General features: G+C 42.1%; 2 protein-coding genes across 2 annotated transcripts in view; one reads left to right on the top strand and one right to left on the bottom strand.

Annotated features, from left to right (window-relative positions):
* Positions 1-21,913, bottom strand: part of CRLF3 (cytokine receptor like factor 3) — a 35,823-nt gene extending 13,910 nt beyond the window's left edge. The window contains exons 1-6 of the mRNA XM_027130331.1: positions 21,696-21,913; positions 9,144-9,351; positions 5,648-5,735; positions 4,561-4,738; positions 3,196-3,418; positions 2,370-2,502 (exon numbers count right to left, since the gene is read on the bottom strand). Of these exons, the coding sequence (XP_026986132.1) occupies positions 2,370-2,502; positions 3,196-3,418; positions 4,561-4,738; positions 5,648-5,735; positions 9,144-9,351; positions 21,696-21,815 (950 nt within the window). The 5' untranslated portion in view covers positions 21,816-21,913. The remainder of the gene's footprint in view (positions 1-2,369; positions 2,503-3,195; positions 3,419-4,560; positions 4,739-5,647; positions 5,736-9,143; positions 9,352-21,695) is intronic.
* Positions 607-906, top strand: LOC113632780 (40S ribosomal protein S27-like). The gene has a single exon (XM_027130332.1). The coding sequence runs from the start codon at positions 639-641 to the stop codon at positions 891-893; it is 255 nt and encodes an 84-aa protein (XP_026986133.1). The 5' UTR covers positions 607-638; the 3' UTR covers positions 894-906.
* Positions 21,914-27,247: the final 5,334 nt, after the last annotated feature.

Below are 27,247 nucleotides of genomic sequence, written 5' to 3'. Positions count from 1 at the left end.
CATTTCCACACTAACTCAAATCATGTTTACTCTCCCATGAAAAAAGAAAAATGAGAAGCAATACAGACCAGTGGTTAAAATTACTGGAGCCAGACTGGGTTTAAATCCTAGCTTTGCCACTTACCAGTTATGTGACACTGGGTAAATGACTTCACTTCTCTGTGCCTCAGTATCTTCATCCCTAAAATGGGTAACTACACCTATTTCATTGGGTTATTGTGAGAATCAAATGAGTTAATATAAGTAAAGTGCTTAGAACAGTACCATAGTACATGCAATTTAAATATTAACTGCAATTTGTAATACTATGAGTATTATTCTTACTATGATCTGAGGTATCTGGCCTGAATCTGTTAACTCAGGAAGTCCTATCATTATACAGAAGTACCCTGTTCTCAGCAGACTCACTAATGGGAGTATTTCTATAAACAAGGGCCATCAGCAGAGAAGAGGTTTGTTAGTACAGAAAACTCCTGATTACCTGGGGAATAATTAAATAGATGTTAGGTACCAGACTCCTCATTCCTCTGCTAGTTTTTTCTGGTTAATAAGTTATTCTTTTTTCATAACGTGAGGGGTGAGAGGAGGTGTCAAAAGTGAGACAAGGTTTCTGATGGTGACGACCTCCTCACGAGAACATGCCTCTCGCAAAGGTTCTCCTTCATCCCTCTCCAGAAGAGGAGAAGAGGAAACACAAGAAGCAGCGCCTGGTGCAGAGCCCCAATTCCTATTTCATGGATGTGAGATGCCCAGGATGCTATAAAACCACCACCGTCTTTAGCCATGCGCAAACAGTGGTTTTGTGTGTTGGCTGCTCTACCGTCCTCTGCCAGCCTACAGGAGGAAAAGCAAGGCTTACAGAAGGGTGCTCCTTCAGATGGAAGCAGCACTAAAAGCCCCGGGAATCAAGATGAATGGGAAAACATCCCAATAAACACATTTGGGATACGTCCAAAAAAAAAAAGAGACAAATGGGATTCCCCTGGTGGCACAGTGGTTAAGAATCCGCCTGCCAATGCAGAGGACATGGGTTCCATCCCTGGTCCGGGAAGATCCCACATGCAGCAGAGCAACTAAGTCCGTGCACCACAACTACTGAGCCTGCACTCTAGAGCCCACGAGCCACAACTACTGAGCCCACGTGCTGCAACTACTGAAGCCCGCGCACCTAGAGTCCATACTCCTCAACAAGAGAAGCCACGGCAATGAGAAGCGCACGCACCACAACGAAGAGTAGCCCCTGCAGGCCACAACTAGAGAAAGCCCATGCACAGCAATGAAGACCCAACACAGCCAAAAATAAAATAAATCAATTTATTTTAAAAAAAAAATGAGGGCTTTCCTGGTGGCGCAGTGGTTGAGAGTCCTCCTGCCGATGCAGGGGACACGGGTTCGTGCCCCGGTCCAGGAAGATCCCACATGCCGCGGAGCGGCTGGGCCCGTGAGCCATGGCCGCTGAGCCTGTGCTCCACAACGGGAGAGGCCACAACAGTGAGAGGCCTGCGTACCGCCAAAAAAAAAAAAAAAAAGAGAGACACAAAGCATAAACTAGTGCATTCTGATCATGCTGCCAGTTCAAATGACTTGGCTGGTGGAGAACATGGCAACACTAGCTTAGATAAAACTTTCAGATACACTCCATGCCTTATACAACAAGGGACTGAGACCAAGAGGAACTTGGAACAAGCATTCACAATAAAATCCTATGATCTCACACCTTAAAACTTAGAGGAGAGTTTGCTACACTGAGGTGTGTATGGTGAACATCAGACAAGCTTCACTTTCCTAAATCAAAGTTTGGGCTTTGGTTTTTAGGAAAAGCTATTTAGAAATAGGACCACAGAGAATATATCTCAGACAACATGAAAACAAGAAAAAGGAAATTTTTCTAATACAGGAAGAAATGGATGAAGAAATAGAAAATTAATTGGCGGCAGGAGAGGCACGCTTTCAATTTTATTTTATAGAGACTATATATATAGTGTGTTTATTCTGATAGGTTGTCTCTCACAGATACTTGCTCTTATTGATTCACAAAGAAAAAAAAAATTGGGGACCTCTGAACGCTTAAGACTGATTTTTGAGAGGTATTCTATTTACCAAGAAGAAAGAAACACAGTAAACACACACTATTTATCAGGCAGAAGCAAGGCATTTTATACCCATTATCTCAGTTCATGCTCATAATAACCCTGTGAATACATACGAGAAAAGCGAAGCAAAGAGAAACAAGTAAATTGCTCCAAAGTAACACTACCTAGAAATGACGGAATAAACTCAGGACTGTTTTGATCCGAAGCTCATGGATGCTCTGTGTACTTCACTTACTGCCTAAGGCATGACAGACAGATCTTTTAATATCCACTTGCCTGAATGTTAATGTCTGCCCACAGAAGTAAGTGGGAGCGCTGGAGTAGAGAACACCGGACGATTCAGCATCATTCCGAAGCGCTATGTTTCTTCGACTGCTCAGACTGTACCCCTCAAAGCCAGCTGTCCACTCTTTTTAAAAAGCAAAGATATTGTAAATTGTTAGAATCTTTTGGGGAATATCTTCAACACAGGCACATTAAATAAAACTTGGAAGTGGAAGACGCTACTTAGGGTTCATGGGCAAGTTCAATGAAAGGAAAAATTCAGTGACAGGGTGTCATGGTCAATCCTACCAATCACAAGAAAGATTTCAGTCTCTTCCTACACATTTTTGGCAAGGAAGATCAAATAAGTGTTATCTCTTACCTAATAAAATCACGTTTGAGCTTATTCCAACCTGATTAAGAAGTAATTAACCGAGTCTAAATCTTTTTTTTTTTTTCTAAATCCTTAAAAAAAGTTATATAGGAGAGGTCAATTTTGGATTGTAAGACTTCTAAGAAAAAGCCTCTATCAAGATATACGTTGAAGGTTTGGGTCGAATGTTGCAGTCTTCTAATGCAATATTTAAACTCTGTGGTTTTAGGGATGCTTATAATCCTGCCTGGCACTATTCGGGGACTCTGAAGATAAGAACGAATGAAAATTTCTCAAAATTCACATGAAGCAATTTGAGCAGGAAGTAAAAGACATATTCCATGTTATTCTCCATCAATTCAGGGTTTATCCTTAGGAAAAAGGGTTGTCAGTGTGCTGCCTTTAGCACAGGATACGTGTACTCATACACAGTTAAGCTTCAGGAGTGAGAAGGCAACAGCATACCATGAGGCACCAGCGTGGAATGACCTATCTGGGGGACACTCCAAGGACTCCACTCCTGTCGGCCATCTCCTCGGGCGCAGACTCTGAACTGATAATCAACATTGGGGTCTATGTGCAATACTATGAATTCAGTTTCAGAGCCTACATACACGTCCTCAAAATGACTGGAAGTACATTTACGGAACTGCAGCCTGTAATCTTGGGCGGTAAAGTCGTCATCCACCTGAGGAGAAAGGCTTTACGTTAGGTAAACGTCAGAGAATAACTTCTCTCAGCATCACTACTTAGGAACTTTGAATGGGAGCATTTGGGGCCAAGCATACAGGTCCACATGCTGAATACAGGTTCTTCTCAGGAAGGTCAGAGGAAACGTGCCATTATTATTTCCCTTGTTTTCCTTATTGAACCATGTGTTTTATAACCCCAGTCTGATATGAAGAAAATGTGCTTCCTCTGAAGCAATGGCATGACTTCTAAACAATTAATGCCAAAGATAAGACATTCAAAATTCAAAGACAAGTATCCCAAAACTACATTATTCATATAACCAAGAGAGAGCTAATATCTGAAATATATAAAGGACTCCTTAAAATTAATAGAAGACAGGGCTTCCCTGGTGGCACAGTGGTTAAGAATCCACATGCCGATGCAGGGGACACGGGTTCGTGCCCCGGTCCGGGAAGATCCCACATGCCGCGGAGCGGCTGGGCCTGTGAGCCGTGGCCGCTGAGCCTGCGCGTCTGGAGCCTGTGCTCCGCAACGGGAGAGGCCACAACAGTGAGAGGCCCACATACTGCAAAAAAACAAAAAACAAAAAAAAAAGAAAATAGTTTCCAGAAGCTGACCACCCACCTCTGAATGATGTTATCTGTCAACAGCCGAGACATCATGACTCATCTGGACATGGTTTTTATCTAAAATATGGTAATTCACACGTATAATATGATTAAATATACAAAATTTTTGGCAATGCTAAGAGTGTGAAAAAACCATACTTTAAAACTTTATTTCAGAGGTATTAGTTCAGTGTTGAACAGAAAAATATCCAACACCCAATATTCACTATCACCTTCTGACTTTTCTAATTCTGAACGATCCTCAAGTCACCAAGCGTTAAGTTTGGGAAATATGTGATGGGAAACATTTCGATACAGAGATTTCATAAAGTACCTTCGAAAGTGTTTTTCCCAACTGGAAGAGCTACCTCAGTTCAGGTTCCCTGTGACCTTAGTTGTAAAGCAAAGGGCACTTTTGTTCATGCAGAGAAGAAGACATTCAAAGGCAACTAATAAAAAAAAATCGTAAAGGCCCCCAACTCTCAAATCCATAATGCTGAAGCCATTTCTACAGTCCTGAATTACGTACCTTACACCATCGTACGATGATGCCTCCGGGTTTCTCTATCAATTCTTCTATCTGTACTGGTGGGCGAGACGCTACCGTTCCATGCTTGAAAATATGGTCTTTCACTATGTTAAGAATTGAGTCATCCAACTGAGCAGATAAGCAAGGCACATCAACCAGTAAAGGCACCTCTGGTAAGCTGAGGAAACAAAGCTCATGTGTTTATAAGGCTTTTAACTGAGTTAAAAATACAAGGGAGTATAGCCTTGAGAAACTGCAAATCACTATGCTGTACACCTGAAACGTATACAACACTGTAAATCAACTATATCTCAATTTTTTAAAAAATAACAAGGAATATTTTATTTACTTATTTTTGGCCGTGCTGCACAGCTTGTGGGATCTTAGTTCTCAGACCAGGGATCAAACCCAGGCCCTCAGCAGTGAAGGCATGGAGTCCTAACCGCTGGACCGCCACGCAATTCCCCAACAAAAAATACTGTAGATCAGTCGTATACTGTAACAGTGCAGAAGCCCCCAGTAAATAATGCTAATGGCAGTGGGGGTTTTGCAAGACATTACATTAAAATTCTCTTCCCAAATAAATAAAAGGAACGAGAGAAAATGGGTAGGATCACAATTGTTAAGTTTATAGCAAAAGATCTGGTTTACTGAGCTATGATGCAGGTTTGTTTGTTTTAATTGAAGTGTAGTTGATTTACACTGTCGTGTTCATTTCTGCTGTACAGCAAAGTGATTCAGTTATACATATATATACATTCTTTTTTATATTCTTTTCCCTTATGGTTTATCACAGGATATTGAATATAGTTCCCTGTGCTATACAGTAGGACTTCGTTGTTTGAGCTATGACTTTGTTCAGATTTTTTTAAATTAACAGTTCTCTTACACATTAGGATTGTAGAAAATCGGCAGTAATTCTATACCAGAGATTACAATCACAACTATTTCATACTAGTAATACTGGTAATGGGCAGTGAAAACTTGAGAAATACATTTTCTATATCCCTGAATCCGAATTTTTAACAGGCGAAAAGAAAAAAAGAAAAGCAGACAGCTTAAGCCCAAGAGACACTAACACTTTTACCTGTCCAACTGGATGTGTGAGGCCTTTTTGGTAAAGCTCCACAGTTTTTCATTCTGTTCTCCTACACCACCCAGAATGGCGATCTCACCTACAATCAGGAATAAGAGAACTAGTACAGGGAAAAATGGTCACGTTATAAACTAATCAACACAACCCGTGTCTAAGTGGGTCTCTGGTTCTCTTGAAAACAATTCTTAAGTGATGTCACAAATTCCCCAAAAGTAAACGTAGAAACTATTTTAGGGACTTACCTGGTGGCGTAGTGGTTAAGAATCCGCCTGCCAATGCAGGGGACACGGGTTCAAGCCCCTGCCTGGGAAGATCCCACATGCCGTGGAGCAACTAAGCCTGTGCGCCACAACTACTGAGCCTGCGTGCCACAACTACTGTGCCCGCACACCTAGAGCCCGTGCTCCACAACAAAGAGAAGCCACTGCAATGAGGCCCACGCACCACAACGAAGAGTAGCCCTCGCTCGTCGCAACTAGAGAAAGCCCGCGTGCAGCAATGAAGACCCAATGCAGCCAAAAATAAACAAACAAATAAATAAATAAACTATTTTAGAAACAACTTTAAGGTTAAACGCAAGAGGAAGGGGGTACACAATGACAACATTCTGCCAGAGATGAAAGATTCTGCTCTACAAATGGAAACTTGATTTGTCAACCAATTTTATGCAAGGCATAAGTCCCAGGGACCTCTTCCCATCTCCCCTACAGAATCTTTATCAACTCCAATAGGAGTCAGTGCAAATATTATCCTGACACAAGCAATAGGGTGAAGGGTCATATAAAGGAAATATTATATAAAGTCATAAGAAAATGATCAACATCTCTGTCCTTCCACAGCCCTAAAGAACACTACTAGAACTGTTTCCCATCTCAGTATACCCTGGAGTTACTCAAGTGTTTTGAGACCATATGACATGACCTTCCCCCCTTACCAAAAGGAAAACAGACACACTGAACACTGCCTCAAAATCCTAAAAATTTCATAAATAAGTTTTTAATCCCTCGGGAAGGGAGGGGAGGAAAATGTTTGAAATTTAAAACATTTCTGAAGTATTAAAAAATAAATCAGATGCTGCCACAAGCATGTATGTGCCTCAAAGGATTTATTTTCTAAAATAAAAACATTGGTCAAGCCTCGTGGTGATTGGTATACACTCCTGACCTGTGCTGAACTGCTGCTGAGTTTGTTTCCAAATGCTAAGCGCCCAGGGAAAGACATTCTGAAGTCCTGCTAAAAATAATTTTCTCAAAGGCACTGTTATTGTCAGTGGCAAATAAACACTTCTCCTTGAAGATAAGACAAAAATGTAATTAGTGTGTAAAGATAACATTAGTACTATATTCTAAGTGGGACCAAAACGGGGACTAACTTCCAGCTGGAGTGACAGAGCTGGGAGCCAGCCACGCACTTTTCATCCTATGCCACTCACAGCACTCATCAAAGAACCGATGGTATTCAGTCTCCTTCCCTGGATCCTTTTTCCTCAACGCCCTTTTAAATACTGACGTCCCTCAGAGTCCCACCTTCTGTAGCCTTCTCTTCTCATATTGTACACTATCTCTTGATGATTTTACTTATTCCCATGGATTCAGAGGTGACATACACACCATTCACTGCCATATTGACATCTCAAGGTATGATCTCTCTCCTAAGCATCACACCCACATTCCCAACTCCTGGCATCTCCGGCACCTTGAACTAACATACCCCAAACCAACTGTCTAACTACCCACCCTCCCCCTTCATGTTCTGTGTCAGTCAACGGCACAATTCACCGGTCGTCTAAAATCACGCTGGGTTGGGTCATCCTAAATTCTTCTCTTTCTCCTCCATCCTATAACCAGGCAATCACCAATAATCAACACTTATGGCTCAGTAAGATCACCATTAATTCTATCTCCAAAATATCTTTTTTTTAATTTTACATTTATTTATTCATTCAGTCACTCATTCATTCATTTTTGGCTTTGTTGCTGCGCATGGGCTTTCTCCAGTTGAAGTGAATGAAGGGCTACTCTTCATTGCAGTGCACAGGCTTCTCACTGCAGTGGCTTCTCTTGTTGCAGAGCATGGGTTCTAGGTGCATGGGCTTCAGAAGCTGTGGTGTGTGGGCTCTGTAGTTGTGGCTCATGGGCTCTAGAGCGCAGGCTCAGTAGTTGTGGCGCACGGGCTTCACTGCTCTGCGGCATGTGGGATCTTCCCGGACCAGGGATGGAACCCATGTCCCCTGCAGTGGCAGGCAGGTTCTTAACCACTGCACCACCAGGGAAGTCCCTCTGAAAAATCTTAAAACCAGCTCTGCTTCATCTTCACCTGTCACCATCTCCCATCGCTGCCTATCTGACTGCTGCCACAACTTCCTCATCGGTCACTTTTACTTCCTTACAACCTCTAACACAGTCTCCAAACTGTGGGCAGTGTCGTTTTTAAAAAATGCAAATCTAACTGTGTAACTCTGCTGCCTAAAATACTGCATTCAATATCTCCCAGATATGCCATTCACTTTACTCTTGACGTTACTTCTGCTTCCAATCGTGCTGTGACCTCCTTTTCTTCCTTTGTCTGCTTGATGAATTTCTTCAAGCCTCGGTGGAACTCCTCCTATAGAAAGCCATCCTACACTCTTCCAGAGGTAAGCGTTTCCCCTTCTGTGCTCCCGTGAGGTCTTAGATCTCTCTCATCGTGTGTGCTTCTATCACTGGGCTGTGAACCCCAAAGGGCAGAACTTATTACCTTTTTATTTAATGTACCTGACAAAGACCTACAGGAGGGAAGGAGGGGAGGTAGGTAGATGTGGAGACAGGAAGGCAGCAAGGCAAGAACCGAGCATGATTTAACCAAAATAACTGACTAAAGTTAGGGATATAACCAGTGCAATTTCAGGAGTCAACACCAATCCTACTCGTTAATCTCTAAAAAGAATGATGGCATTAAATCCTATAGACCATTGACACTCCGAAAAATATGCGAACAGACTCAAAGTGACCGTGAAATCACTGTGTTAACAGAACCATGAGAAAAATCCTTATTTTGTAAATGATAATTTACTCCATATTTTGTAAATGATTATAATTAGTACATTAATTGCATTTACCCTAGGATACCTCACTGTACACCTGTCATCCTATATCACAAACTGTCCCAAGGTACGCATGGCCTAAGCACCCCACAGCTGGCAGGAAGCCTGTTGGAACCCTGAGATACCAGCAGTGTCAATCTGAATGTGCTGTGTTTAACAGGCTCCCTGGACTCCCCACCTTCTTTTTTTTTTTTTTTTTTTTTTTGCGGTACACGGGCCTCTCACTGTTGTGGCCTCTCCCGTTGCGGAGCACAGGCTCCAGACGCACAGGCTCAGCGGCCATGGCTCACGGGCCCAGCCGCTCCGCGGGCATGTGGGATCTTCCCGGACCGGGGCACAAACCCGCATTCCCTGCATCGGCAGGCGGACTCTCAACCACTGCGCCACCAGGGAAGCCCTCCCCACCTTCTTGGACTAAGTCCGCTGCAGTGTTAACTCCGTGCTCTATCAGCTTCTGGCAGTCATCTAGTGGTTTAATGGTCTCCTGTTCAATGGTGTCCACCTCTTGCAAAAGGGTCACCAATCGCTCATCCAGGAGCTTCCCAAGGGTTCCTTTCAAATCGTTAAAATGCTGTTTGAGGACATCTCTCGTCTGGGATGCACTCTCTTTGATCTGAAAAGAAATAACATAAACTCAGAATCAGAATCTCTAGAAGGGGCTAATCCACAGGCATCACCCCTAATAATCTCAAGGCACTACACAACCATCACCTTCCATTCAATGATAAACCAAATGTGATTCATTTGTGCAAACTTGCAGACTTCCATAGAGTTGGCCTTCAGGTGAGACAGAATGGTCCCATCATTCACAACTATGTCAATCTGGCTAAGTTAATTAAACACATCATGCCTCAATTCCCTTATTTGTCAAATGAGTATAACAATGCTCGCTTCATGGAGTTGCTGCAAGGATTAAATAAAAATAGTCTATGTACCACACTTGGTAGAACAACGGGCACACTTGTTCTCAATAAATAAATCTTAGAAATAAATATTATCTGCACAAAGTAGTTCTCAGAAATAATACGTTTCAGTACCAAAAAAAATTAAATTAAGAAATTAAAATTCATTTTACTGAAAAGCAATAAAGAAACGGTAGATTAAAAAACCACAATACAGGAACTTCCCTGGTGGCGCAGGGGTTAGGAATCCGCCTGCCAAAGCAGGGGATACAGGTTCGAGCCCTGGTCCGGGAAGATCCCACATGCTGCGGAGCAACTAAGCCTGTGCACCACAACTAGTGAGCCTGTGCCCTAGAGCCCACGAGCCACAACTTCTGAGCCCACATACCACAGCTACTTAAGCCCGCGCGCCTAGAGCCCGTGCTCTGCAACTAGAGAAGCCACCGCGATAAGAAGCCTGCGCACCGCAACGAAGACAGAACACAGCCAAATAAATAAATAAATTTATATTAAAAAAAGGAAGAATAGCTATAAAAAAAACACAATACAAAAAAAATCACTTCATGGACAACATGCCCTCATTATGGTAAAAGAAAACTAAGAATTTATTCACAATCCGAAAGGTTCAGAGGAGGCAGAAGACAGATGTTCAGGAAAAACACACCTTCTGGGACAATGACTTCATCCTTTTTCAATCATGGTCCTCTCTGCGAATCTTAATGAGAGGTTTATGAACCTTCTTCCCAGAAAAATGAATAAACCCTACCCAAAAGACAGTTATTGAATTTCAGAGATTGCAAATTCCCTCAGATCCCAACCATGGCTCGCTCAGAGCAGTAATTCTGAAACTTGCTTTGCAGAAGAATCACGTATCATACAATTGCATCCTGTTATAGTTTAGATGGCAGGGCTCCATCCCAGAACCAGCTTGGAGAAGGGGCTGGGGGAGCGTATGGGCAGAGTTCTTTTTCACAAGGACACCTGTGACTCTGCAGCCCACACGCTGAGAGACACTACCCTAGGTCCACAGAGCCCATATTAAGAACTGCTGTTCTAGAAGATATAACAGGAAAATCTTTACATCTCACAGATATTCTGAAAACAAGTCAGTTGTCTATATAGACACCGGATTTTTTTTTTTAAGAATACAGATAAGACACAATTCACTTTTTCTCACTTAACAGGAAAATTCTAACTATAAGCCAAACATTCAGTTGAATTAAAGCAAACTCATACTTTACTTTGCAGATATTATATTAGTTTCCTAAGACATGTTATGTTTACTACCCTAACCCTTTGCTAACTTGATCTTAGCAGGAGCATTTAACATCCCAGAAAAATACACCAAGAAAAGAACATATCAAAATATGGATAAAGTACAATATTTCAACAGTTAATAGAGAAATTTAGAAAACTTTCTATTCTCTAACACTAAAATTAAAAACAATACAAAACTGTTGTCCAGAAATGTTCACAACCATGTAAAAACAAAAGATGCCCACATCTAAGGACTACAAAGAAACACAGGGGGAAAAAAAGGTTTGATTGGCTGGGGTGAGGAGATCACAGAAACAATTTTTTTCCCCTTTTGACATTAATGTAAGTTATGATGGTATATGTGCGGTAAGTGAAAGAATTTCTTAAATCATAAAGAAAAAGAGAAATCCTAATTTAAGTTTAATTGTTAACTAATCTCTGTAAAGTTACTAGAGAACTTCTAAACCCAAGACGAAGTTTAAAAAATATCAGGGGGCGGGTATATTCAAAATCTCCTTGATCTGGTGCACCACCAACTGTGGGATCCTTGAGAATCAGGCCCTAACATACATAGCACCTAGCAAATAAATGTTCAATGAAATTAAGTTAATCGTGTATGTTTTTAAGACCTTTTAAAAAGAACCAGGAAAAGAATGCCTTATGATTTTGATATATCTCACCTGGAATATTGTTAGAAATGCAAAATCTCAGGCCCCACCCAGAATTACTGGATCAGAAGCTGCATTGGTAACAAGATCCCCAGGTGATTCATACCGGCCTTACAGATACCAGAGTAAATGAAGACAATGTGTTGGCGCACCCTCACCACCGGGAGGAAATTCTGCAGTCGAGCGCTGTACCAGTGAGGTCCTATCTCCCTCTTCAGCGGACACCGCACACACAGGAAGTGCATTAGTTAGGTAAAGTCAATTTCCTCTTTAGGAAGAATTCAAAAGCTCCTTCAACTGCTGCAGAGCTCCACTACGTTTTGTTTTTGTTTCAGAACCTCAGAAAAAAAGGAAGTGTGTGAGCACAAAGCAGTGAGAGGGCCAGCGAAGGGAGAATCCATTTCCAAATCCACCTCCTGCAATTTCATTATAAATTTGACTCCTTTTTGTTCATAGATACCCGACCACTGCTGTTCCAAACTTGACACTACCTTGGCATCATTTTCTTCTCCCTGAAACAGTTCATAATTCAAAGCCACAGCCACCTTTAATTGAATCATGTAACTAATCAAGTTCATTCGCTTGGCTTTTAATAAAACTAATTTTAAAATGCAAACTTTGCTGCTGAGTGAATTTCTTCATATTTGAGGTGGTACCATGGTCCATTGAGTGTTATAGCTCACTCAATCTTCCCAACAACACTGAGAGGTAGGTCTGTATTGTCTACGTTGAAGAAAGTAAAGCTCAAGGAAGTCAAATAACTTCCCCACGGCTTCCCAGTGCCAGAAACAGTGCGACTCCAAGGACCATGGTCTGTCCACTACACCAAGCTGGTTAGTGCTTACAGACCCCATTTTAAAGCATTCCCATAAACCGGTAAATTATGTATTGGATGAAGACATTTCCTGCTGCAATGTGTATTTCTTGTCCTTGCATAAAGAATCATGTGGTAGATTCCATATATGTGTCAGCATATGGTATCTGTCTTTCTCTTTCTGACTTACTTCACTCTGTATGACAGACTCTAGGACCATCCACCTCACTACAAATAACTCAATTTCATTTCTTTTCATGGCTAAGTAATATTCCATTGGATATATGTGCCACATCTTCTTTATCCACTCATCTGTCGATGGACACTTAGGTTGCTTCCATGTCCGGCTATTGTAAATAGTGCTGCAGTGAACACTGGGGTACATGTCTTTCTGAATTACGAATTTTCTCAGGGTATATGCCCAGTAGTGGGACTGCTGGGTCATGTGGTAGTTCTATTTTTATTTTTTTAAGGAACCTCCATACTGCTCTCCATAGTGGCTGTATCAATTTACATTCCCACCAACAGTACAAGGGAGGGAGATGCAAGAGGGAGGGAATATGGGGATATATGTATACATATAGCTGATACACTTTGTTATACAGCAGAAACTAACACAACATTGTAAAGCAATTATACTCCAATAAAGATGTTTAAAAAAAAAATGTGGTAGACAACCACTCAGGGCAAAACAACTGTGATGGTTTGTAACAAAGTAAATTTAAGAAAAATACAAATGATACACAACTCAAGGTCTCAGAAGGGAAACTGTAATATACATTGTTTATGTTGATTAACAATATTCAGAACGAATTTTCTACTAAAACCTCTCCTGTAACAATAGACCATTAAATCTTATTTACAAAGTTTCCACTGCAGTTGACTCTAATTCCAAAGCAACTGTATTTTTAAAGTTTTAACATGAGGATAAGTTCTCAAAATGCCAAAAAGTCATCAAGATTATACATCAATACTAAGCCATGCAAAAGCCTAGAAAATATATACTTCACAGCCCTCCAAGACAACAGTGACGGATATTTTCTAGAGTTTAGCTACTAAAATGTCATAAGATCTACCTAGAATCTGATTTAAGACACCTCTGGTCTTAAGTGGCAATATACAGTTGCTCTATCTATAACACAACATAACGTGTGTGTGTTTCAGGAAATTAAGTAACTGGAATCTCCTCTACCTCCTCTGAAACATGCATTTTCATGACTTTATAGAAGAAAAGAATTTTTATCCTCCAAGGGTAATCTAAGAATTTATTTTCCCAATTGTTTTGCTTACAGGAAACTAACTAAAACTATTTTAAAATTAGAGACTGTCTTTACACACTATTAGCTAACAAGAACATAGGGATCAAAAATAAAAGACAAAGATAAAAAATAGTCAACTGAAATTGAAGAAGCTAACCAAAATGTTTCTTCTCAGTTCATATGAAATGTACTGCATTAGCTATGTGTCTTCACACTGACACCAAGATATTAGTCATTAAAAATAAAATGGCAATAATAACAATACAACAGCAGCTCCCACCTACTGAACACCTACTGTGTACCAGGAACTTATACCCATGGTCTCATTTAAATTCTACCACAACCCGATGAAAAGCTAGTCAAGTGGCAGGAAATCTGAACTGTCTGCTTCGTGTATGGACTCACATGTGCTGCTACATTTCCTTCTTGTCTCTTACAGTTAGGCTTTCTGTTTTTTTAAAAAATATTCATTTATTTATTTGGCTGCACTGGGTCTTAGTTGCGGTATGCAGGATCTAGTTCCCCGACCAGGGATCAAACCCGGGCCCCTGCATTGGCAGCGTGGAGTCTTAACCACTGGACTACCAAGGAAGTCCCTACAGTTATGTTTTTTTAAAACATGCTTATTAAAACTTTCAAAAAGAAAATCTTGATTATATTACTTGGTAGTCTGTTACATTAATGGCCCCAATGAACCAGGAACCATGCCTTGTGGTACTCATATCCTCATGCAGACCTCTCCCCTAGACAGGAGGCTGGGCTGGTGACTAGCAATGCAGTCACATGTGCATCGTTATAGAGTGGAACTGAGCTGTGCCAGCTCCAGGCCTCAGCCTTAAGACTACCTGGCAACTTCTACTTCTGCACTGCAAGAATTCCTGAGCCACTGTGTAAGAAGCACGGCTATCAGGGCTTCCCTGGTGGCGCAGTGGTTAAGAATCTGCCTGCCAATGCAGGGGACATGGGTTCAAGCCCTGGTCCAGGAAGATCCCACATGCCGTGGAGCAACAAAGCCCGTGTACCACAAGTACTGAGCCTGTGCTCTAGAGCCCGCGAGCCACAACTCCTGAAGCCCGTGTGCCTAGAGCCCATGCTCCACAATGAGAGAAGCCACCGCAACGAGAAGCCCGCGCACCGCAATGAAGAGTAGCTCCCCCTCAACACAACTAGAGAAAGCCCGCGTGCAGCAACAAAGACCCAACGCAGCCAAAAATAAATTAATTAATCTAAAAAAAAAAAAAAAAGAAGCATGGCTATCTTTCTTGAGAGAACAAGGGGGAGAAGAGTGAGAGGGGTGGGAGGAAGAGTGTGGGAGGGAGAGAGCTTGGCATCCAGGCTCAGCCATGCCAGCATTCCAACTGAGTCCTACTACTACTTAAGGCTCCACACAGGTAAGTAAATGTTCTATCTTGAACACTCCAGCCTCAGCTGCCATCTGACTGCAATTACATGAGAGCTGCCAGCAAAATCAGAACTGCCCAACTGAGCCCTGGTTAATCCGCCGAACACTAAGCAAATTGTTGCCTTTTAAGCCATTGTGCTTTGGCATAGTTTATTATGTAGTGACAAATAACCAAATCATGATAAAACAAATGTTTAATTCTTGCTTATCTGCATTAGTGAATAGGGTGCCTATAATCAAGACTACGAACAATCTAAAAAGAATGTCTGCAAAATCACACCCACAACATTCATAAAAGCATTCATTCTATATTTATTGAGGTCTAGTGCCAGGAACTGGGGTTATAAAGATGAATAAGGCATGATCCTGACCTCAAAAAACTATCATTCTAGTAAAGGAGACAGTTGCATGCACATGTAACTATAGTAAAAAGTACTAAGTCCTTATGTAAGTGAGACAGCCACAAACCCATCAGAGCTCAAAAAGGTCATTCTGCTGGGAAAGAGAGTAGGAGACATTTAAAGAATAAGTTACCAGTTGGAGAAGTAGGGGAGGTCACCTTGAATAATAATAATATTTGGTGGCATTATTTCTATGGCTAGTATTTATTAAGCAGTTCATATGTCCCAGGCATCGTGCTAAACGTTTTACATACATTTCTCATTTTAATTCCCACACTGGCCAAGTAAAGTAGGTACTATCCTTATCTACATTGTACAGATAGGGAAGTGAGGCGTCAGGAAAGTTAAGTTTCTCAAGGTCTCACACCTAATAGGGGCAAATGCAAAAAAAGTAAAATAACTGCAAATATAAATGATTCATGGATACCCCTCAAAAATAAAAGCCTGTCCCAGGAATTCCCTGGTGGTCCAGTGGTTAGGACTCGGCGCTTTCACTGCCAGGGCCCAGGGGCCTGGGTTCGATCCCTGGTTGGGGAACTAAGATCCCACAAGTCATGCAGTATGGCCAAAAAAATTTTAAAATAAAAATTAAAAAAAGTCTGCCCTACATTTGTTTGGCTTTAGATCACAAATTAGCCATATTATTTACCAGGTTTCTAGTAATAAGAACAGTTCTTCTCTATCAAATTTAAATTTACATTACACTCTATATTGAAAAAAAAGTCTACACAGAGAGAAACTGGGTTCCTCTGTGACACTCACACACTTTTTGAGGTTAACATTATAGATTCTGAATGCTTGTTTAAATTCTCATTTATATCCTACATTTCAAGTGAGGTTTGGACTCAACAAGCAGCTTTCAGAGTGTCGTGTTTAAAGACAATTTGTGAAAAGACTTAAAAAAGGATGACTGAAAAGCCAATGTAAATATGTGGTTTTTGCACACAAATATATGTGCAGCTTTTTCCCTTGGTAGTTGATTATTTAATGTTGCTTCTAGAGTTTTGCTTCCAGTATTTTGGCATATTTGAGTCAATACATTTTCAGCCTACCACCAACAAATGCTCCGTAAGTACCTATGTAATAGACTATTCACCTCTGCATTAAAAATTAGACTGTACGTGGGAAATTTTTCATAATGCTTATGATATAATGCTAACCAAAAGAAAACAACAAATATAAAGTTGCATATACAGCAGTCTTTCAATTTGGCAAAATAATATGTCTAGAAGGATACACCAAAATGCTAACAGTGGTTGTCTGTAAGGAGTAGAATTATGGGTGATTTTCAGATTATTTCATCTGTTCTTGGTTTTCCCCAGCTCCAGATTTAACCTTTTCTTAGGACACTATAATAGGGGCATTTTAAGTACTACTGCAGTAACAGATTATTTTCAAACAGATTTTTTGGACTGTTTTGAAAACGGGTAACAGAAGGGGAAGTGGGAGATAAAAGAAGCAATAACAGCTTTCTTTTCTTTGCTGAGCTACTAAGACTTCCTGCCCTGTTTTTCTGAAATAACTTTTTTCCCCCCACTGAGTTCTCTATCTGTTCCAGTCCTTAACTAGTATGCTACGTGTTTTCAAATCCTGTGAGAATAATGATCTATGGAGAACCTGGTATTGTACATTAGGAATATCAAAGTTCCTAATAAGATCTTCAAAAAATTATCTGAAATCAACTATTAAAAAATTGAAAACAAAATACTATTAGAGGGCTTCCCTGGTGACGCAGTGGTTGAGAATCCACCTGCCAAGGCAGGGGACACAGGTTCGAGCCCTGGTCTGAGAAGATCCCACATGCTGCAGAGCAACTAAGCCCATGCACCACAACTACCGAGCCTGCGCTCTAGAGCCTGCGAGCCACAACTACTGAGGCCTGCGTGCCTAGAGCCCGTGCTCCGCAATAAGAGAACCACTGCAATGAGAAGCCCGGGCACCGCAATGAAGGGTAGCCCCCGCTCGCTCCAACTAGAAAAAGCCCAGGTGCAGCAACGAAGACTCAACGCAGCCAAAAATAAAAATAAATAAAATAAATAAATTAAAAAAAAATACTATGAGAGACAAATTGTCACAATACAGATGTTAAGACACGCTAGGGCAAGTGCTGGCTCGAGATCGTCAATTATTCACTTGTCTGTCACTGCATAATTATCTAAACCCATGCTATTTCAAACAGCGTTTTAATCTTGAGGATAAACCACAGCAGTTTACAACAACACACCTACGGTTCAGGATAAACTACAGAAATCGGTAGAGAGCTGATGAAGAGTTAATGGTATCCTCTAAGGCACTGTGCCTCTATTTTTAATGTGCATACACATCACACCTGATGATGATTCACCAGGTCTAGGGGGGGCCTGATTCCTGCATTCTTCACAAGCTCTCAGGTCAGGATGACCCTGCTGCGGTCGTGGACCACACTTGTAGTAGCAACGATCAAAGGAACACCACTGCCCAGAGCTGGGCAGGGTCCTCGCCAGTGTCTTAATTAGGCACCAGGATCTGGCCCTTTACTCTGAAAGAGCAGAGACTTGCTCTTGTCAACGCCCCTACAGACACTGGATCACACTAATTAAAGGCACATGAAGGCCAACAGTTCATTTTAGAGTAAATTATAACTGTACACAGACTAGAATACTGGTATTTCTCACTGTTGGCACCTCCAGTACCTCAAACTAATCCCCCTTTGATAATGTACAAACATGGAGTTTCTGGACCTGCAAGGCTTAAAGACTAGGTCCTGGACAGTGGCAATGTCATCAAACTAGTGTCACTCTTTGAGGCATATCTGACTGGCCAGCTGACACACTACGTGACATCCTGATCAGCTATTTCTACTTACAACAAGCAGGAAAGTCAACCTGTAGAAGTCAGCAAGGGATGAACAACACAATGGAACTGAAATCTAAAAATGAATACACAAGAATTTAGATTTCTCCTATTTGTTTTGTCTTTAGGTTTTAGAGTCTGATGACTAGCCACCAAAGGAAAGAGTAAATCTGTGAGAGCAATGCTCTGTTTCCCTACCCACAGTATTTCTAGGACCTAGAAGTATCTCTGACCCACAGAACGCACCCAGTGCATATTTATTGAGTAAATGAACAAATGAGTATTTAAGGAGGTAATTTCTTTGGTATTTACATCTTAATACCAAGGATTCCAGGGAGCTATACAGAACTATTCCTAATGATTTCAACATCAGTTACTCCAGGCTGACTGTAAAGATTATCTGATTTCCTGAAGACAACGAACATCTCTCTAGTCTTTAACGTATTCAAACAGTAAGAGTTACAGACTACCCTTCGTTCCTACACAGAACTTCCTTTTCTCTGAAGACAGAGGGTAGGGCTTAAACTTAACCACAAGAAGAGAAACTGCTACATGCTGCCAGTTGTTTTTCACACTAAAAGATTGACAGTAAAAAAACTCTTGTTCCTTCTAAATTTTCGTAGCCATGATTTCCTAACAGGAGGCAAATTTCATGAGAGATGTTTAAAGGGTAAGAAACAAAAGCAAAGATAAAATGTATGCCAAGAGTTCTTGAAAAGGTTAAACGAAGAGTTACCACACGACCCAGCAATTCCTAAGTACTAAAAGAACTGAAAACATGTCTACACGAAAACTTGTACATGAATGTTCACACCAAGATTATTCATAAGAGCCCAAAAGTGAAAATAACCCAAATATCTATCAGTTGATGAATGGATAAATAAAATGTGGTATATCCACACAACAAATATTATGCAGCCACAAAAAGGACTAAAGTACAGCTACATGCTACCTCATGAATGAACCTTGAAAACATTATGCCTAAGTCAAAGAAGCCAGCCACAAGGGGCCACAGACAGTATGGTTCCATTTATATGACATGTCCAAAATTGGCAAATCCAAATAGAGACAGAGAGTGGTTTAGTGGTTATCAGGGGCTGGAAGAGTGACAGCTAACAGGTACGGGATTTCTTTTTGGGGTGATGAAAATGTTCTGGAATTAGTGGTGACGGCTGCACAACTTTGCAAATACACTAAAACTGCTGAATTGTACATTTTAAGGTATGAATTTTATGGTATGTAAATTACATATCAATTTTTTAAAAAATCCTATGCCAAAAGGAAACAAAATCGGCAAGTAAAAAATATACACAAAGGGAGCATCTTTCCTCTCTGCTCTCTCATCCTTCCCTGATACAAAATCTTTGACTGAAAAGCCATATATTTAATGTAGTTATTCTGAAAATGACTGGAACCCTAAAAATATCCTAACCACTAAACAAAAGCAGCTGCTTATTTTGATAACATTTTTGTAACACTGACCTTCCTTAAAATGCAAGTTGACAGAGGACTTATTCTACAAACCCAAACGTGTACAACCCACTGGAATTAGCTTTGAGGAAGAATTAAAGCTTTTAGAACTAGAAGCTGTTGTAACTGGCACCGGCACAAAACACACTTCAGTTCACAATAGTATGACATTACTTCGTCTAGTCCGAAGGCAATGTCATTAAGAACCTAAGCTAATGGATGTTCTCTTAGTGTCTTCTGTTTCAAGCACAAGACAATGGTCCTCAAAAACAAAACAAAACCCCATACCAAACTCCACTAAGTTATAGGAAAGTATGTTCTGTCTTTAAATTTTTGGACATAGAATTTAAAAGAATGTAGGTTTGGAAACAATACTAAACCATTCAGGATGAGATCATACTAAACTGTTTTAACGTGTTCAATATCACACGAGAAAGTAATAAGCACTTCTCCCAGGTGCTAAGCTCATTCATTTAGCATCACCTCTGTTTCTTAATCCTTGATGCAGTTAAACAATAGTCTCATTCATATATGACATCTTAATTGGCTGCAACATTAATCATATAATAAGAGATACTTTAATCTCTTTTTAAATATGCCCTAGATTTAGAACCTCTATTTCGAAACAGCAGAAGGAATAACGCAGGTGTTTTCAAGTGGAAATCAAAATGAATATACTGGAAGGCCTTAAAAAGCATTCGTCAAATCAGGATCACCATATCTAGATCTTGCTCCCAGATTTGCTACTAAACTACAAAAGATGCCTGGCCTACATTTAAAATCTACAAGGATTTTTAAACGTATAAAACCTAAAGCATGTTGAGTATCCTTAATGATGAGAATATCCAAGGGCACTATTCTACCAGTTGTAATTTTCAGATTCTGTGCAGCATGGGAGTTACTAGGATGACAATATATATTAATAACAAAAGTGATGTTGAAAAATCCCACTCACTCAAATAATTCCACTCAAATGGAATCCCACTGACTCAAAAAGCACTTATTAAGCACCTGAATTAATAGTAGCTTGAGGATTATCTGTCCTCCTGCACATTGGCAGTGGGTTATATCTTTTTCTGTATATGTTCCAGGGTGTAGAGAAACCATGTGGCGTTCCTTTATCTTTGATAACCAGGTCCCCATGGAGCAGATAACTGCCGTCACTTAAAAGTATATTTAGCTTCTCCTTTCAACACTTCTCTCTTTAAATCTGTTTTTCCATTTCCCTACACTTTTGTATCCCATCCCCCAGAGGCTTCATTTTCCTTCTTTTGCCCTTCCAACATAGCTTCACCTTAAAATCCAAACTCTCTAGAATGGGATCCCGCTACATGATTTTTTAATGCGTTCAAGATCATATGAGATACTAAGTACTACTTTGACATCACTTCCATTCATTTAGTGTTAACGTTACTACTCCTCCACTCCTCTGTCTCTCCTTAGTACATCCCTTCCACGGTCCATTCCGCCTCCACTTTGAGCTCTCCCCAAGTCACTGCTACACCTTTTCCTCACGCTCTCTAAAATCGCTCTCCATCCACAAGGTAGGTTTTCCAAAGAATCTCCACCTCCCCCAACTCTCTCAATCTTCACTACCCTCTGTGACGCCCTCGGTTTTTGCTCTGGTCCCTCACTCCCCCAACCTCGGACCCCATCGCATCCCCGACACCGCCCCACACAGCTTAGGGTACTCCCCTCACACTCTCCCTCGATCCCCCAAATTTGCCCATTCCTCTTAAGACCCCCCGTCCCCCCCCCCCCCCCCCCCACAGAACCCACCTCCCCATTCCCAGACTCTGCCAGGTCTCCCGAACCTTCAGAGACGCTTCCCTCCTCCCTTCAGAGTTTCCGGACACTCCCGCCCCTCGCAGCCCTCCGTGCCCTCGCCCATCGCCTGGCACCCCGCGCCCTCCCCGGGGCCCACAGCGCCCTTGCGGGCGCGGCCCTCCGACCTGCCTCCGCGCCTCCCGCAGCCCCTGCAGCCTCTGGCCTAGCTCCCGCCGGTAGCTCTGCGCCGCCTCCACGCTCTCGCGGGCCTCCTGCAGCAGCAGCTCGGGCTCCAGCTCCATCATCCCCTCGTCCGGCCGCGCGGCCGGCGGCTGCGGGCGCGGCTCCCGACTGTCCCGGGCGCCGCCGAGCGGCCCCGAGCGGCCACGCGCAGGCGGAAGCACCGCCCCGCCCCGCCCCACGGCGGCCTTGATTGACAGCAGCGCTCAACCTGCGTCCGGGGACCGGAGCCTCTTGCGCTGCAGGGCCAGGTGGTCTCAGCTCAGCTCCCAAGCAGCACCTGCCAGTGATGCTTCCTCGGGGCACGCATGGAGCTAGGGAAAGATTAATGACTACACCTCACGAAGTGCTTCCCGCACCTTATCTTATTCTGGCCTCACTACGAGGCCTCCTTGCACCTCTATCCCACAGAGGAGAGAACTGGGGGACAGAGAGGAGAATCAACTTTCTCAAGCCGTCGGGATTTCAAGCCGTTGGGATTTCAACCCGGATGGGTCTTGAATCATCATTGTCCTACCTGCCTAGTAAACGAGCATCCCTGCAGTGGCTAGTGTTTTAGGAGGTTACTGTGAATCAGGCACCACGCTCACAGGAATCAAAGGCCCCATCACCCAGAAGCTCGTAGTCTAATGAGGGAGCCAAGACAGAGGCCTAAGCGTGGGCCGGTGGTAGGTACCTCAATCCTGGCAGAGCTGCAAGGCGGATGTTATCAAACTTTCCTGTGTGGGCCAGATAATTGAAAATGTGGAGCTCGGTGGGCCATAAGGCCTCTGTTGCAATATAGTGAATAAATGGGCGTGACCGTGTGCTAATAAAACTTATGGACACAAATTTGAATGTCACATAATTGTCACATGTCACAAAATATTCTTTGCATCTTTTTCTGTTTTGTTTTTGGTACGCGGGCCTCTCAGTGTTGTGGCCTTTCCCGTCGCGGAGCACAGGGTCCGGACGCGCAGGCTCAGCGACCATGGCTCACGGGACCACCCGCTCCGCGGCATGTGGGATCTTCCTGGACCGGGGCACGAATCCATGTCCCCTGCATCGGCAGGCGGACTCTCAACCACTGCGCCACCAGGGAAGCCCTCTCTGCATCTTTTTTCAACTACTTAAAAAGGTGAAAACCATTCTTCGTTCAGGGGCCATACAAAAATAGGTGGTGGGTCAGATGTGGCCTTGGCCATAGTTTTTTGTTTTTTGTTTTTTTAAAGTTTTTACTGGAGTATAGTTGATATACAATGTTGTGTTAGTTTCAGGTGTACAGCAAAGTGAATCAGTTATACATATACCTATATCCACTCTTTTTTAGATTCTTTTCCATATAGGCCATTACAGTGTATTGAGTAGAGTTCCCTGTGCTATCCAGTAGGTCCTTACTAGTTATCTGTTTTATATATCCTAGTGTGTATATGTCAATCCCAATCTCCCAGGATATCCCTCCCCGCTTCTCCCCTCTGGCCATGGTTTGCTGACCCCTGGCCGAGGATCGTAGAGTTGCCTCCCCAGGAAACAAAAACAGAACAGTGATTGTCTCAAGGTTACACAATTAATCTGTGCTAGAGGCTAGATTGCAGTTTTCCTGGGCCAGACTAAAGCCCTTTCTACCACATTGTTTGGTGCTAAGTAAATGACACTTGAAATTAGAGAAGTTTAGAAAATGAAGGCTCTTCTGGAGAAAATGGGAGATTATCTTTATCCTGAAGTAGCAAGCCACTCAGTAGATTCTCAACAAATACCTGTGGAATGAATCAAGGCATTAACTAAACAAAAAGGAGTAAGTGAAGGCACCCCAGGTAAGATAAAACTAAGGAAAGGGTATAAGGACTTGCAGACAGGAATATAAATGGATTGTGTAAGGAAGGAGGAGCAGACCACTTTGCCTGGAGAGGAAGGACGGAATAATATATTGGAAGATGAAGTTAAGAGAAAAGTAAGGGCCCTGGAGTTCAGGTTAAGAAGCTTTGACTTTAATGAATAGACATTAAAGATTTTTGCATGTGCAGTGACATTTGCAAAACAATGTTTTAGGAAGATAAATGATAGAGAGGTGGGACTTCGGTTTGTCTTAAGGTAAGGCAGGGGTTGGCATACTGTAAATTCTCAATAAATATTTGTTCAGTGAAATGAATATGCATGAGATAACTAGAGGGGAGTAAATAGGCAGAACTAAATGGCGTTAGTCTAGTTATGATATGATGGAGACTTGAATTAGGATGTTGGCTTTTACAGAGTTTTGTGGGGGTTTGTTTGTTTGTTTGTTTTTAATTTATTTATTTTTGGCTGTGTTGAGTCTTCGTTGCTGCGTGCAGGCTTTCTCTAGTTGCGGCAAGTGGGGACTACTCTTCGTTGCGGCGCAGGGGCTTCTCATTGCGGTGGCTTCTCTTGTTGCGGAGCACGGGCTGTAGGCACCCGGGCTTCAGTAGTTGCAGCACGTGAGCTCAGTAGTTGTGGCTTGCGGGCTCTAGAGTGCAGGCTCAGTAGTTGTGGCGCACGGGCTTAGTTGCTCCGCGACATGTGGGATCTTCCCAGACCAGGGCTCGAACCCGTGTCCCCTGCATTGGAAGGAGGATTCTTAACCACTGTGCCACCAGGGAAGCCCTTGTATGGAGTTTTGACAGTGAAAGCAGGGGGAAAGATAGGCAAATGGTTCAAGGGAACAGGAGAGTTTGGACACACATTGAGTCAGTAAAAAACAGGATTTATTAATTGTTCTTGAACATGATATGTTCTGTGAGCTCTCTAAAGCTAATTGAACAGAATTGGCTCCCACTCCAGAAAGCTTTACTAAGTGAAATTTAAAAAAAAAAAAATTAAAAGGAAAACTTCCATAAAGACAAGCTACCAACCTTAGTCTCATTCAACTTTATTTCCTTGACCTACTAACTGATGGGAGGCAGGAAATGTGTATCTAATATATCCACACTACCCACAAAAATAACACGAAGAAAACTGAAGAAAAGCTGTAAAACTGTGCCCGCAGGCTCGAAATATTTTTATTTTTTATTTTTTTTAACTTTAGAGCACAAGTTTCTGAAGAATAAATGCCCTGGTCAATAACAGAGAGGAAGATTGATCTAGAGGTGGTGATGACAGAAGCCAGCAGGCCGTCAGACAGGGCTTTACAGAGTTTTTAATCTCCTTGTCACCACATTAGTCTAGCACTGACTTGAATTTCAAGAGTACCCAGAGGTGAGCAGATTCAGAGGCACAGACTCCTCATGCTACAAGAAACAAAGGACTTGGGCTTCCCTGGTGGCGCAGTGGTTGAGAATCCGCCTGCCGATGCAGGGGACACGGGTTCGTGCCCCAGTCCGGGAAGATCCCACATGCCATGGAGCGGCTGGGCCCGTGAGCTATGGCCACTGAGCCTGCGTGTCCGGAGCCTGTGCTCCGCAACGGGAGACGCCACAACAATGAGAGGCCCACGTACCGCAAAAAAAAAAAAAGAAAAAAGAAACAAAGGACTTCCTAATTGATTTATTTACGATAAGAATATAATTGCCAGGCTTCCCTGGTGGTACAGTGGTTGGGAATCCGCCTGCTAATGCAGGGGACACAGGTTCGAGCCCTGGTCCGGGAAGATCCCACATGCCGCGGAGCAACTAAGCCTGTGCGCCACAACTACCGAGCCTGCACTCTAGAGCCCGTGAGCCACAACTACTGAGCCCACATGCCACAACTACTGAAGCCTGCGCACCTAGAGCCCATGCTCCACAGCAAGAGAAGCCACCGTAATGAGAAGCCTGCGCACCACAACGAAGAGTAGTCCCCACTCGCCACAACTAAAGAAAGACTGAACGCAGCAACAAAGACCCAACGGAGCCAAAAATTAATTAATTAATTTTTTTTAAAAAGCACTGAAGTTTAAGTTAGGAGACTTGGCTAAACATTGTAACTTTGGAAACATGTGTGAGCTACATTTCTCTAAATCGACAATAGTGTAAATGTGTTCCTCACAGGACTCATGCAAAGGCTGAATAGTATGGCCAGGTAAAAGCACACATTTATTTACAAAATATCTAAAGAGTACAAGGTATGTGTCTGGCTCTGTGCTTAGGTGCTGGGAATCAAATCGGGAATGAGACCTAGGACTTGCCTTCATAGTCCAGTAGGGGGATCACTCACACATAAGCAGGAATTTATATTCTAATATATTGAGTGCAATGAGTAGAAGCACAGAGACAGCCACCTAATCCAGCCTAAAGTATAGTGGAAGGAAGGAGGTATCAGGAAAAGTTTCTTGAACAAGGTAAACCGTAAACTGAGTCTTAAGGCTTTTCTTGGCTTGGCCACAGGTGCTTCTCTCCTTTCCCTTCCAAAACCCCATCAAAATAACAATTAAGGGATTTAAAACTAGATTAGGAAAACAAATGGATTAGGGACAAATGGAACAGTAGAGAACACAAAAGAGCACTAGAGAGTTCCATAAATTTTTGGAAGATGGAAAGTGGAGTAGTAGTAATTGCCCAAGAACACTGCCGGAAGTTACAACCTAAACTGCAGAGGATGAACCTTTCAGAATTGGGCTAACTCTCCCCAAAGACTCCTGAGAAACTCATGCTATATATCCTTTTAAAAATTTTAGTCACTTAAAAAAACTCACAACGCCTATTCTGACATTCCTTTCCTTATCCTACTTCCTGCATTATTTTCTCCTCAGCATTTAGCCCTGTCTTACCATATACTTTACTTATGGATCATTTTTATTACGTGTCTCTTCCAACCAGAATATAAATTCTAAAAGGATAGGCATTTTTGTCTGTTTTGTTCACAGCTGCTTTGTTCATAGCTGGCACTCATTTGTATTTATGGAATGGATGGAAGGATGAATAACACAGCACATGAGAATGAGGTATGGAACTGAAAAGGGGAGACATCAGTTAATATTAGAGTTAGATATTTTAGGTCCATTGCCCTATTCCATGCATTTAGGTGATGCCTCCCTATTGCTTCCACAAAACTGCATGAGATATAAACACCTCTGCCCCCAAACAGATTGGAGGAGAAACCAAGTGGTCCAGAGAAAATACCTCCACCTATTAACATTAGGAAGTCCCCCAATGAAAATCTCCTGATCATCCTACAGTAGAACCCACTAGTGAGTCCCACCTATGCTAAAAACCTTCAATCAGCTTGAACCATTTTTTAAACAGCTTTATTGAACATAACTGATTTGCAATAAACTGCATATATTTAGAGTATATGATGTGATGAACTTTTTCATCAGTAGATACCTGGGGAACCATCACCAATATAATGAACATTTCCATCACTCCTCAAAGTTTCCATGTAACCTATTCCTTTGTAATCTATCCCTCCTTCAACCCCTGAACACAGGCAATGATGATCTGCTTTCTGTAATTAGAGATTAATTTGCATTTTTCTCAAATTTTAAATAAATGGAATCATGCAATATAGACTCTTTTCATCCATGTTGTTTCATGTATTGATAGTTCATTTCTTTTTGTTGCTGAGTAGTATTTCATGGTATGGATAT

The sequence above is a fragment of the Aethalodelphis obliquidens genome, unplaced genomic scaffold, assembly GCF_003676395.1.
Source record: "Aethalodelphis obliquidens isolate GAN/ISIS:26980383/991018 unplaced genomic scaffold, ASM367639v1 scaffold38, whole genome shotgun sequence".
In the NCBI taxonomy this organism is placed as follows: domain Eukaryota; kingdom Metazoa; phylum Chordata; class Mammalia; order Artiodactyla; family Delphinidae; genus Aethalodelphis; species Aethalodelphis obliquidens.
The sequence above is the reverse complement of the archived record's forward strand: the minus strand, read 5'-3'. Positions and strand labels throughout refer to the sequence as shown.